Source organism: Orcinus orca, chromosome 2 (assembly GCF_937001465.1).
Source record: "Orcinus orca chromosome 2, mOrcOrc1.1, whole genome shotgun sequence".
Classification (NCBI taxonomy): Eukaryota; Metazoa; Chordata; class Mammalia; order Artiodactyla; family Delphinidae; genus Orcinus; species Orcinus orca.
Genome location: NC_064560.1, coordinates 164,349,616 through 164,362,876, shown reverse-complemented (window position 1 = coordinate 164,362,876; position 13,261 = coordinate 164,349,616). Strand labels below are relative to the sequence as shown.

At 41.8% G+C, this 13,261-nt stretch overlaps 1 protein-coding gene across 11 annotated transcripts in view; it reads left to right on the top strand.

The window, feature by feature from the left end:
• The window catches only part of ESR2 (estrogen receptor 2), an 84,178-nt gene that overhangs the window by 52,974 nt on the left and 17,943 nt on the right, over positions 1-13,261 (top strand). For all 11 annotated transcript variants that reach the window (XR_007475730.1, XR_007475729.1, XR_004481794.2 and 8 more), the window contains one exon: positions 12,682-12,862. Coding sequence is in view for 5 of the 11 variants with exons in the window: in XM_049706391.1 (XP_049562348.1) it covers positions 12,682-12,862 (181 nt within the window). In the remaining 6 variants the exon portion in view is untranslated. The remainder of the gene's footprint in view (positions 1-12,681; positions 12,863-13,261) is intronic.

The following is a 13,261-nucleotide window of genomic DNA, read 5'->3' as shown; positions in this document are numbered from 1 at the left end:
TGCTTGCACATATTTTCTCCCATTCTGAGGGTTGTCTTTTTGTTTGTTTATGGTTTCCTTTGCTGTGTGGAAGCTTTTAAGTTTAATTAGGTCCATATGTTTATTTTTGTTTTTATTTTCATTACTCTAGGAGGTGGATCAAAAAAGATATTGCTGTGATTTATGTCAAAGAGTGTTCTGCTTATGTTTTCCTCTAAGAGTTTCATAGTGTTGGCCTTACATTTAGGTCTTTGATCCATTTCGAGTTTATTTTTGTGTATGGTGTTAGGGAGTGTTCTAATTTCATTTTTTTACATGTAGCTGTCCAGTTTTCCCAGCACCACTTATTGAAGAGGCTGTCTTTTCTCCATTGTATATTCTTGCCTCCTTTGTCATAGATTAGTTGACCACAGGTGTGTGAATTTATTTCTGGGCTTTCTGTCCTGTTCCATAGATCTATATTTCTGCTTTTGTACCAGTACCATACTGTTTTGATTACTGTAGCTTTGTAGTATAGTCTGAAGTCCGGGAGTCTGATTTCCTCCAGCTCCAATTTTCTTTCTCAGGATTGCTTTGTCTATTTGGGGTCTTTTGTGTTTCCGTTTAAACTTTAGAATTTTTTTTCTAGTTCTGTGAAAAATGCCATTGGTAATTTGATAGGGATTGCATTGAATCTATAGATTGCCTTGGGTAGTATAGTCATTTGGGCAATATTGATTTTTCTAATACAAGAACATGGTATATCCTTTCATGTAGATAGTTACTTTTGTAAAATAAAAATAAAGTATTAGAAAAAGAAAAGTGCAAAATACAAGCCCTAGTATTTTGTTGTTACATTCAACTGATTTAAAATTACTCTATAAATTACTGTAAAAGTTTCCAAATGCTTACCCTCAATTTCTTCTTCTCTCTTTGTGAACTGGTAACAGATGATACTTTGAGTAACCCTTGTATAGAGCATGGAGAGCTGTCCGGGAGATAGCTGGATCAGGAGATGGGTGTGGGGGGAGGAAGTTAGGTCTTAAAGGAGAGGAAAGGGGGAATGAAGAAGGAATTTGAAGGTCATGTGAGACTCAGAGACCCTGAAAACAACCTTTGGGTACTTCCTGGTTGGATCTCAATCTGGCCTTACTTGCCTGACAGGACATTTCCCCCACACCCAGTACACTCCCTACCGCAGTTCTAGAAAGCAGACATTTGTGAGTAGAAATGGTAAGTTGTTGGACAAATGAAAATTGTAGGAAAGCCAAGAAGACTCCTAAATGCTTTGGAGCTTCTGGCACCTTCTTGACATTTATTGTTACCATTCCCCTTCTATAAAATAATATGAGGGCCCAGCTTACATCAGTGATTAAGTTGATGTGCATATAGGAAATGTCCAGGTGGGACATATGAAACTGTGGAAGAAAATCAACTTTTTCTGACCTTCTCTTTGAATTTACCTACAGACGTTACCTCAGATTTTTGTTGTCATTTGTCTTTGTTAAAGGAAAGATTTCCCTGGAAAGTTCATTCCCACCGTGGTACAGGAGGATCATCAAATGCCAGATTATGGGACTTCTCTTACTTGCAGAAATAATTTAGAACTCTTTTCTGTGCAGCAAAGTGCTCCTTGGAAAGCAGTTTGCTTCTTGTTACACCACTTTGCAGTGTAGAGCCTTATGTTTGGCAAGGCTCCTCACAGTCATTTTAGCCTCTGGACATCATATTGTGTTGTTGGGAAACTAGAAACATCTGTGCAAATGGGAAAGCCTAAGGCTACGGCATTCCTCCTGCAGCATCTGACAGAACTGCCATGTAGAGAGAATTACAGAGGGTGAGGTAGGCATGTGATGTAATTACCACTTGGGACAGTAAGTGAGTAGGATTTGTTTACAGTAAATCCCAATTTAAGAAATCTTTTCTTAAGAAATTTTTTTGGCTTGGTAGTCATAACGGCATTCAGAATGAATTTATTCTGTTCTGCGTTGCTGTTAGGAAAATGGGGTTCTGTTTCTGTTGGAAAATTTCCACTGTCAGGAGAGGTGAGTCTTTTCCATGCTAGATTTTAAGCATCTCAAGTTACAGGCTTTTTTCTTTTTGATTATTTATAGCATTAACTTGAAAACAAACACAGGGACAGAATCCACTTAGCCACCTTGAATTTAAACACCCCTACAGAATATGTAAAACAGACATTGGACATTGGACAGTGACTCCCAAGAGAATAGACACAAGGTGATCCATTTGACCAGTTTACTGCCCGGAGCCAGTTTCCAGGTTGCAATACAGGGAGAAGTAACCCAGGTAGACACCAGTGGTCTCCCTGAAATGAGGGAGCAGAGTTGTGAATTTGGGAAGGCTAGGATTTTCAGGGGAGAGAACTGGAGAGGAACGAGCTGGACAGAGAGGCTTTAGAGACCTGCAGAGGATCCCCTTCAGGTCTTCAGCTGAGCATTAATTTCATGCTTATGATTCTAACCGAGGGCAGGGAAAGAACCACCAGAAAGGAGCAGGCAGAACAACACTTGGAAGTTCACACAGGGCCGGGAATAGTTCACGTTCTCACCAGCCACAGGGAAAAAACCTTCTACTCTACTGGATGTTGGTTGTAGTACTCAGAAAGGTATTGCCTCAGTAGTGAGGTAACATAAGCCCTAGACTAAAGGCTGCCCTGCTCCTACCAAATGAAACTTAAAAAGCAAGTCTGAAGGATCAAACTATTGCCAAGTAACTTAACTGCATCTTAACTGCATAAAGCTCAAGAGTATTTAAAGGAATGGAAGAATATCCAGCACTTAACAGGGTAAACCAATCACATGTTAGCAAGCCTGGAAAGAAGCAGAAAATATGACCTATTATGAGGAAAATGACAATAATTGGAAAAGACACCAGGTGATGCAGATGATAGACTTAGTAGACAGGGGCATTAAAACAGTTACTGTAACTATATTCCATATGTCCAAGGAGTAGAGGAAAGCATGAACAGGTTAAGGAGAGACATGGAAAATATGAAACTCACACAAATTAAATTTCTAAATGTGAAAACTATGTTTTGATGGATTTACGTCTGATTAGGCATAGCAGAAGAAACAATAGTGCCTGTTAAGCAAGAGCAATAGAAACTATCAAAAAAGAATAGAAAGAAAAAAGGGTTTAAAAAATGAACAGAGTATTAAGCTGGAGTGGCTACATTAATATCAGAAAAAGTAAATTTTAGAGCAAAGAATATATCTAGGAATAAAGAAGGTAATTTCATAATGATAAATGAGTCAATTTGTCAAGAAGACATAACAATCCTAAACATTTATGCACCAAATAAGAGAACCTCAAACCTTATGAAGTAAAATCTGATAAAACTGCAGGGAGAAATGGACAAATCCCTTATTATAGTGGGATATTTTAATACCCCTCTCTCAATAATTGATAGAATAAGTAGACAGAAAATCAGTAAATATAGAGAAGACTTGAATAACACTACCAGCCAACTTTACCTAATTGGCATATTAAAAACCCTCAACCCCCAAACAGCAGAAGACACATTCTTTTCAAGTATTCATTGAATATTTACCAGGATAGACTATATCCTGGACCAGGAAACAAGTCTGAATACATTTAAAAGAATTTAATTCGTACAAAGTATTTTCTTTGACACAATGGAACTAAATTAGAAACCAATATTAGAAAGATCTTGGAGAATTTCCAAACGTTTGGAAACCAAATAACATATCTAAATAATCCATGGATCCCAGAAAAATAATCAAAATTAAAATTAGAAAGCATTTTGAACTAACTGAAAATGAAAGTAGAACACAGCAAAATGTTGGGGTTGCAGCTAAAGCAGTAGCTTGAGGGAGGGCTTGCCTGGTGGTGCAGTGGTTGGGAATCCGCCTGCCAGTGCAGGGGACTCGGGTTCAAGCCCTGGGCCGGGAGGATCCCACATGCCGCGGAGCAGCTAAGCCTGTGCGCCACAACTACTGAGCCTGCACTCTAGAGCTGGTGAGCCACAACTACTGAGCCTGCACTCTAGAGCCGGCAAGCCACAACTACTGTAACCTGTGTGCCTAGAGCCCGTGCTCTGCAACAAGAGAGGCCACTGCAATGAGAAGCCCGTGCACCGCAACAAAGAGTGGCCCCAGCTCGCCGCAACTAGAGAAAGCCCGTGCACAGCAACAAAGACCCAACACAGCCAAAGATAAATAAATAAATTAATTAAAAAAAATAGTTTGAGGGAAATTTATAGCATTCAAGGCCCATATTCCAATAAAAGGAATATCTCAAGATTTTTCTTGAGGTAGGCTTGTATTGCTACAAACTTCCCTCTTAGAACTGCTTTTGCTGCATCCCGTAGATTTCAGATCATGTGTTTCCATTTTCATTTGTCTCCAGGTATATGTTTATTTCCTCTGATTTCTTCAGTGACCCGCTGATTTTTTTTTGTAGTATGCTATGTGTTAGTGTTTTTCGCAGTTTTTTTCTTCTAGTTGATTTCTAGTCTCACACTGTTGTAGTCAGAAAAGATGCTTGATGTGATTTTAACCTTCTTAAATTTATTAAGACTTGTTTTGTAGCTTAGCATGTGATCTATCCTGGAGAATGTTCCATGTGCACTTGAAAAGAATGTGTATTCTGGTTTACATGTACACCAATGTTCACTGCAGCATTATTTACAATAGCCAAGATATGGAAGCAACCTAAGTGTCTGTCAATAGATGAGTGAATAAAGAAGATGTGGGATGTGTGTGTGTGTGTATGTATGTGTGCACACATACAATGGAATATTACTCAGCTATTAAAAAAAGTGAAATCCTGCCATTTACAACAACATGGAAGGATCTAAAGAGTATTATGTGAAGTGAAGTAAGTCAGAGAAAGGCAAATACTGTATGATCTCACTTATTTGTGGAATTTAAAAAACAAAACAGACAAAACAAAAATAGACTAATGAATACAGAGAACCAACTACAGAGAACAAACAGGTGGTTGCTGGAGGAGAGAGAGTGCATGAAGTAACTGAAGGGAATTAAGAGATACAAACTCCAGGGCTTCCCTGGTGGCGCAGTGGTTAAGAGTCTGCCTGCCAATGCAGGGGACACAGGTTCAAGCCCTGGTCCGGGAAGATTCCACATGCCATGGAGTAACTAAGCCCGTGCACCACAACTACTGAGCCTGCGCTCTAGAGCCCGTGAGCCACAACTACTGAGCCCGCATGCCACAACTACTGAAGCCCACGCTCCTAGAGCCTGTGCTCCGCAACAAGAGAAGCTACTGCAATGAGAAGCCCGTGCGTCACAACTACTGAGCCTGTGCTCTGGAGCCCATGAGCCACAACTACTGAGCCTGCATGCCACAACTACTGAAGCCCATGCTCCTAGAGCCTGTGCTCCACAAAAAGAGAAGCCACTGCAATGAGAAGCCCGTGCACCACAACTAGAGAAAAGCCCTCACGCAATGATGAAGACCCAATGCAGCCAAAACTAAATAAATAAAAATTTAAAAAAAAAAGAGATACACACTCCAGTTATAAAATAAGCCATGGAGATGTAATATATAATGTTAGGAATATGGTCAAAAATATTGTAATACATTTGTGTGGAGACAGATGGTTACTCGACTTATTGTGGTGATCATTTCATAATGTATGCAAATGTCAAATCACTATGTAGTACACCCGAAACTGACTTAGAATTGTATGCCAACTATATTTCAATTAAAAAAGCCAGGTCTGAAATTAAGGACCTCAGCTTTCAACCTTAAGGAAACTTAGGAAAAGAAGAGAAAATGAAACCCCAAATAAGCAGAGGAAAAGAAATAATAAAGGATAGAGTGGAAAACAATGGAACAGAAAAAAAGAAAATAGTAGATGAAAAGCAAGAAAGTCAAAAGCTGATTATTTGAGATCAATGAAATTGATGAGCCTCTGGCCAGACTGATCAGAAAAAAGGAAAGAAGATACAGGTTACCAGTATCAGTAGTGGGATAGGTGACGTTATTTTTCTGCAGATATTAAAAAGAATAATAAGGTAATATTATAAATAACTTTATGCCAATTCGCTTGAATATTAGATGAAATGGACAAATTCTTTGAAAGATACAGATTACTGAAACTCAATCAAAAAGAAACTTAAAAATTCTGAACAGCTATATATCTATCAAAGACATTGAATTTGTAGTTACGAACTTTCCCACAAAGAAAACTTCAGGCCCAGATGGCTTTTCTGCAAGAATTCTACCAAACATTTAAGGAATAAGTAATACCAAGCTTATACATATTATTGCAGAAAACTGAGGAGTTGGCAATACTTTCCAACTCATTACTCTGATAGGAAACCCAGACCAACATATTGGAAGAAAAGAAGACAGCAGACCAGTATCTCTCATGTATACAGATGCAAAAATTCTCGAATTTGTTTTTTAGAAATAGAATCCAATAATATATTGTGAACAAGTGTGATTTTCCCAGGAATACAAGGTTCTTTAACTTTTGAAAATCAATCAACAGGGACTTCCCTGGTGGGCCAGTGGTAAAGAATCCGCCTTCCAGTGCAGCGGACGCGGGTTCGATCCCTGGTCGGTGAACTAAGATCCCACATGCCACAGGGCAACTAAGCCCAAGCGCTACAACTACTGGGCTTGCACACCTCAACTAGCCGGTGTGCCACAAACTACAGAGCCCCTGTGCTCTGGAGCCTGTGCGCCACAACTAGAGAGAAGCCTGCGTGCCGCAATGAAAGATTCCACATGCTGCAACTAAGACCTGATGCAATATTTATTCAATATATTTTTTTAATTCAATAAATAAATAAATGAGAAAAATAAAACCATGTCATATTCATTAAAAAAATCAACATAATTTACCATATTAACAGAATAATAATGAAAAACCATATGATTATTCCAATATGTGCAGAAAAAGCATTTGACAAAATCGAATGCCCATTCCTTCTAAAAACTTTCAACAAACTAGTAATGGAAGGAAACTTCCTTAACCTAGTCAGGGGCATTAATGAATAATCTACAGCTAATGGTATACTTGCTTGTTATCAGGAATAAGACAAGTATGTCCACTCTCATGAATTTTATTCAATGTTTTACTGGAAGTTTTAGTGTCATAAGTCAAGAAAAGAGAATAAAAGACATCCATCCAGATTATAAAGGTAGAAGTAAAACTTTTTATTTGAAAAATGTGATAATCTGTGTAGAAAACTCAAAGAGTCTACAAAAAAGTGAGTTTACCCAGATTGTGGGATATAAGGGAAATATATAAAAAATAATTTTATTTCTATATGGTAGGAATGAATAATTGGTAATTGAAATAAAAAATCAATACTATTTACAATAGCATCAAAAATTGTGAAACCTTGGGCTTCCCTGCTGGCGCAGTGGTTGAGAGTCTGCCTGCCGATGCAGGAGACGCGGGTTTGTGCCCCGGTCCAGGAAGATCCCGCATGCCGCGGAGCGGCTGGGCCCGTGAGCCATGGCCGCTGAGCCTGCGCGTCCGGAGCCTGTGCTCCGCAATGGGAGAGGCCACAACAGTGAGAGGCCCGCGTACCGCAAAAAAAAAAAAATTGTGAAACCTTAGGTTAAATTTGACAAAACATGTGAGACCACACACTGAAAACTGCAAAACATTGCTGACAGAAATAAGAAATCCTAAATAAATGGAGAGAGATGTTAACGGGTTAAAAGATTCAGTATGTTAAGATGTCAATCTTCCCCACAGATAGTCTGTAAATTCAACTTGATCCTAATAAAAATCTTAGCAGTAATGAACTAGATACAATGCTTTTGGTCCAGAATAGGGATATACACTCTTACAGTTAATGAGGGCTCTGATCCTTACCAGGCTTAGAAGAGCATGTTCCTCTCTGTTGGGGAGAGATGGGGTGAGGGCAGCACCATCCGAACTTCCCTCTCAGCAAATCCTCTTCCGCGGTGCATAGGTAAGATGTGAGGGTGCCTGGTATTACTCTCTTATATATATTCAGTCTTTGATATGGCTCCTGAAACTCAGAGACAACAGAAAATGTTGCATTTAACACAACCTATTACAATATTTGTTAAAGTGTTTTAGAAACTCTAGGGTGTTATGTGAGTGTTATACTTAATGTAACAGCGTATCCAAATTAAGAGTCCTGAGACCAGCCATCTTGTCACCCAGAAACCTGGAGACTAGGGAAGTCCTCCCTTGGATAGAATTAGAGGCTACTGAATGTAGGCAACAGAGTGGAATCAATCTGCAAATAATTAGTCTTTTAAAATATTTAAAATTAGGAATAAGATCTATGCATCCAAATAATTTTAGGGCTTTGCAAACTTTTGTGACTTTTCATTACAAAGTTTTCATATGGATGAAACTTTTCATTAAATGAAAGAAATAGTTAGAACCAGGTAAGCCTATTTTACATGAAGAAAATTATTAAGAGATATCAACTCAAGCCCTGGTTCACTCTGAGTTTATGGGGAGGGTTCCCATGACGTGGGTGGGCGAAAAAGGCCAAGATACAAAAGGACACACAGAAGGATGCTGAAGAGGCCAGATGGGTGCTTTCCTGTTGATGGAGAACATGGGGGCAAAGCATTGCAGGCATCAGCCTCCTGGGTCCACGTCACCAACACCTTTCCAACATCAGTCTGTTCTTATGGTGCTGGGTTAGGAGGTGGTGATAAAGGGGATGGTCATAGCTGGAGGTTCTTTCCTCAAAGCAAACAGGCAAACAAAACCCCACATACACCTCCCAAAAGCCAGAACATTTTTCCTTTGGTTAGTATTCTGGAATTTTTATTAAACACTATCTCTTCTGATTTATTTGCTTTCAGTTGAGATGAGCTTATATCTTCATCCTTTGAACCCTTAGGACGTGGCAGATGTTGGGGGGTTGCCCATCTCTCCCCATGTGCTGCTCAGAATGTCATCAGGTGGGCTGGTGAAAGGAGGACACAGCTGTTCCCAGGCGATAAAGAGGAAAGGAAATTGTGTCCTTGATTTTATTTTACTTTCTTTGGTATGTGTGTGGTGGTGTGCCAAGATCTTGACATTTTTACTGTATTTCTTTAGTTTTAGGAAAAGTCATTTAATTTGGTTCTAAAAGAAAATCTGATGTTCTTAACTCTTGGGGGCTGGAAGGAGTTAATCCTTACCGTTTCCTGTGTGTCTGGGCAGTGAGCATCCTGGGGGCTTTGTGTCTTGTCTCTTGCCCCTCCTGGGGCCTGCCACTTAGCGATTACCCTGTACCTACGTGTCTGATGAGCAAGAGGGTATGTGAATGCCCAAAGTGCAGGCACAGCACTGCTGACTGAAAAGAGAGGCAGGCAGCCAAATGGGCATTCTACAGCCCAGTTCCTTCCCAGGATGATTTTATATAGGTTAATCTTTTTGTACGTAAAATCTTTCCCCATATGTAAAATTGATACGGCACGTGCCTTTACAGAACCACAGTGACCCCTATCCCCAAACCCCTCATCAGTGATGGACCCTGAGCCCTGTATGGAGCTGTGCTGACCCCACAGCCTGTAGAAGATCCAGGGCTCACCCTTGGCGGTGACCGCTCGTTTATGAAGAAGGTGACCCAATAGCCAACACAGGTTATCTGAGGGGAGCCTTGGTCAGACGTAAGGAGGTACTGAGGAGCTTTTGTGTTACTGCAATTTTGGTTCTGAAGATTCACTTTATTACTTTTTAAAATTACAGCTTTATTGTGATATTCATATGCCATTCAATTCACCCATTTAAAGTGTACAATTCAGTGGTTTTTAGTATATCCATAGACTTGTGCAGCCATCATCAAAACCAATTTTAGAACATTTTTCATCACCCTAAAAGAAATCCTGTACTCCCCAATCTAGCTGTCACTCTCCAATCTCTGTCCCACCTATAGTCCTGGGCAACCACTAATCTACTTTCTGTCTGTATCGATTTGCCCATTTTGGACAGTTCATATAAACGGAATCATAAAAATGTAGACCTTTGTGGCTGGCTTCTTTCACTTAGCATGATGTTTCATCCAAGTTGTAGCATGTGTCAGGACTTCATTCCTTTTTTTTTGGCATTCTGCTTTTTTTTTTTATTTTTTATTTTTATTGGGGTATAGTTGTTTTACAATGTTGTGTTAGTTTCTACTGTACAGTGGAGTTCCCTGTGCTATGTAGCAGGTTCTCATTAGTTATCTATTTTATACATGTTAGTGTATATATGTCAATCCCAATCTCCCAGTTCATCCCCCCCACCTTTCCCTCCTTGGTGTCCATACGTTTGTTCTCTACACCTGTGTCTCTGTTTCTGCCTTGCTTCATTCCTTTTTATGGCTCAGTAATCTTCCATTGTATGGATATACATTTTGTTTATCCATTCATCAGTTGGTGGACATTTAGGTTGTTTCCACTTTTGGGCTATTATGAGTAATATTGCTGTGAACATTTGTATACTAGCCAAATATTTTTATATTTTCACTTTTTGTCACTTTAGACTGACATATGTACAGGTACGTAATTTTGACTCCTTTTAGAATCCAAAAATGTAAGATTTCTTTATGGCAGTAGAAATACATGGAGCATATTTCATGTAGCAGAATAGACTAAAGGGTAGTTAAAGAAAGTACTTGTTAATGCAGCCAGGGTCAATTTTAAGGGAAAATAAGCTTAAAATAATTTTCTCTAAGCTTTCATTTGATTTATAATTTTCTATGTATGTACCTAAAATATGCATCAACATGCATATTTATCATTTCAATTTATAACGGTGTGCTTGGCTAAAAATTTGAACCTATGTAAATTCAGTCTAATTCTTCCATTTATGAGTGCTTACTCCATGCCAGTCATTGTAATAGGTGACGGGTATATAAAGGCAAACAAATAGGGTCTGTGCCTGCACAGTACTTATGTCCAGTCTCACTGAGGGTCAGAGCGTGTGTATGAGGACATCCAGCGTGTAGGACAACGTGCTGCCCTCTGCTGGGGAAGCACAGGGCACCTTTGGAGCTTTAGAGGAGAGCCCAAACCAGAGGGAGGTCAGCGAAGCTTCCACAAGGAAGTTCATAACCAGGCTGGAATCTAAAGAAGGAATGGGTGTAGATAAGCAAGAGGAGGGGATGTGGAGAAGAGGAGGAGATGGGGTGGAGGAGGGGAGGGAAGGAAGAGCATTCCTAAGCAGAAAGCTCAGTATGCTCAGGGCATCACCTGTTAAAGGAATTGAAAGCAGTGTTCAGGGTGAGGTGTGCGGGGAACTGAGGATGCAGAGAGCAGAGAGAGCCCTGGTACACTGTTCACTGCACCAAGTGGTTTGGACTCTACCCCAGGAGCTGGGAATTCATTTAAGGGCAGCACATGGTCTGCATTTTTCATTTTGGACACTCAAGGGCATGTTGAGTGGAAGGTGGGGGCAGTGAGAGGGCAGGTCATTTGCCATGGGGGTCAATGGGAGGCTTGACCCCAGCATGCCAGGGAGCCTGGAAGAGTCCCTGTGAGGAACAGGTGAGCAGATGGGTTAGAGCAGCAGCTTCTGGGCCAAAGATGAATATTTTAAATCTGCATCATCAGACATCATGGAGGGACATGCCCCTAGGGATGTGGCGAAGCGCTGCACTGGCATGGTTGTGGTTCAGTATGTCCCTTGCCTTAACTGAACTGAGTTGAACTGAGTTGCATTAATTGAACAGGAAATTGAACAATAAAAGTAGAGAACAAAAACTGCCAAAACCAATTCTGTGGATGATAGAGTGCCAGCCATCCTTCGTTCTCATTACAGTCAAAAGTTGGCAGCTCCCCCGTTGACTTCACGTATTTGCTATTTATTCTTTGAAATCGAAAGCCTGGAAGGGAAGCTAATTAATTCCCTGCTGCCAGGAATCAAGGAGTCGGGGTTGGTAGGCGAGGGGGTAGTAGGGCAAGATTTACCTGAGCGGTTGTTTTGCAACCTTTGGGAGGCCAAGTATCTCAGTCCCGAGAGTCAGAGGGGAATTAGACACTGGGCCAGGCAGGAAGGGGGAAGCGACCTACCTCGTGGGGAGGTAGACATGTGCCTGTAAGCTTTGCTCAGTGAGGAGCTGAGGCTGGAGGAACTGCGTGACTGGTCAGGGGTCAGAGAGCGAGAGATGGAGGATATAGAGTAGGTCTGTCCGATTCCAAATCGGTGGTCTTCCTGCTCCAGCAAGGCATCACCTGAAGTGAGATGCTGAGGGCCTGGACAGAGGTGGCAGTGGCCCTGCCGTGGCCGTCTGCGCGTGGCACACAGGGGTGGGGGGAGGCGGCATAGCGGTGGTGACTAGTTTATGTTTATTAAACTCCCCGTAGATGAGGGGCTCTCTTAGGGACTAGGAGTTGAGTTAATCTCACTTTCTGACCATCTCTGTGTGGGTATTTGTTGCTGCAGCTGAGACACACCATGTCATGGTTTGAGGCAACTAGATACATTTCCTGCTTGGCAAGGCCACACTTTTGGGCCAGGGGGCCCTCTGAGAGGCCGCTGAGTCTGCCTGCATTCATCCGGCATTCAGCTGGAAGGCTTTCCCTTCCAGCTCAGTGACAGGGCTGGCTCTTGGGGGACAAGGACACCATGCACAGGTGAAGCCATGCTTTTAAGGTTTCCCCAGACATGCAGATGTCAGAGCAACCCAGATCACTTTGGCCTCCTTTCTGGAGAACATATGCATGCCTAATGGCTGAGCACACGACTTCCGTTTTCTCCTCTCAGGGCAGTGACTCGCGGCTTTTTTATGCTTTGTCCAGGTGTGTACCCTTCAGCTGAGGCACCCCAGGAGGCTGACAGCAGCCGGAAACTGGCTCATCTACTGAACGCTGTGACGGATGCTCTGGTCTGGGTGATCGCCAAGAGCGGCATCCCCTCCCAGCAGCAGTCCATCCGCCTGGCTAACCTGCTGATGCTCCTTTCTCACGTCAGGCACGCCAGGTACGATCCCTGCGGGGGCCGCTCCACGGGGTGCGTGGTGGGAGGGGGCTGTGCACATGCCCAGAGGAGGGTGAAGAGCTTTGGAAAAAGGGTTTTGCAACTTTGAGATGGATAAGGCAGAATTGACACCTTTAAGGGAAAATGAACCCCTGAAAGGGAAGGGGGTGCATCATCAGTGCACACACCTGTAACCAAAGACCGGCCACAGCGAGCACTGAATGTGGCATGGTCCTCATAGGAGCTTTTTATGGCGTCCTGTGTGGCTCATCTGTTTTTCAGTTGCTGGGGCTTTTAGCTTGTTTATGGAGCTCTGAGAGGGACAGTTAGTTCCTCTCCTAGAGTGAACTGCTACCTCTTTCTGCACTACCCAGGGCTGGGGTCCTGAGGTCTTTTCCTGAA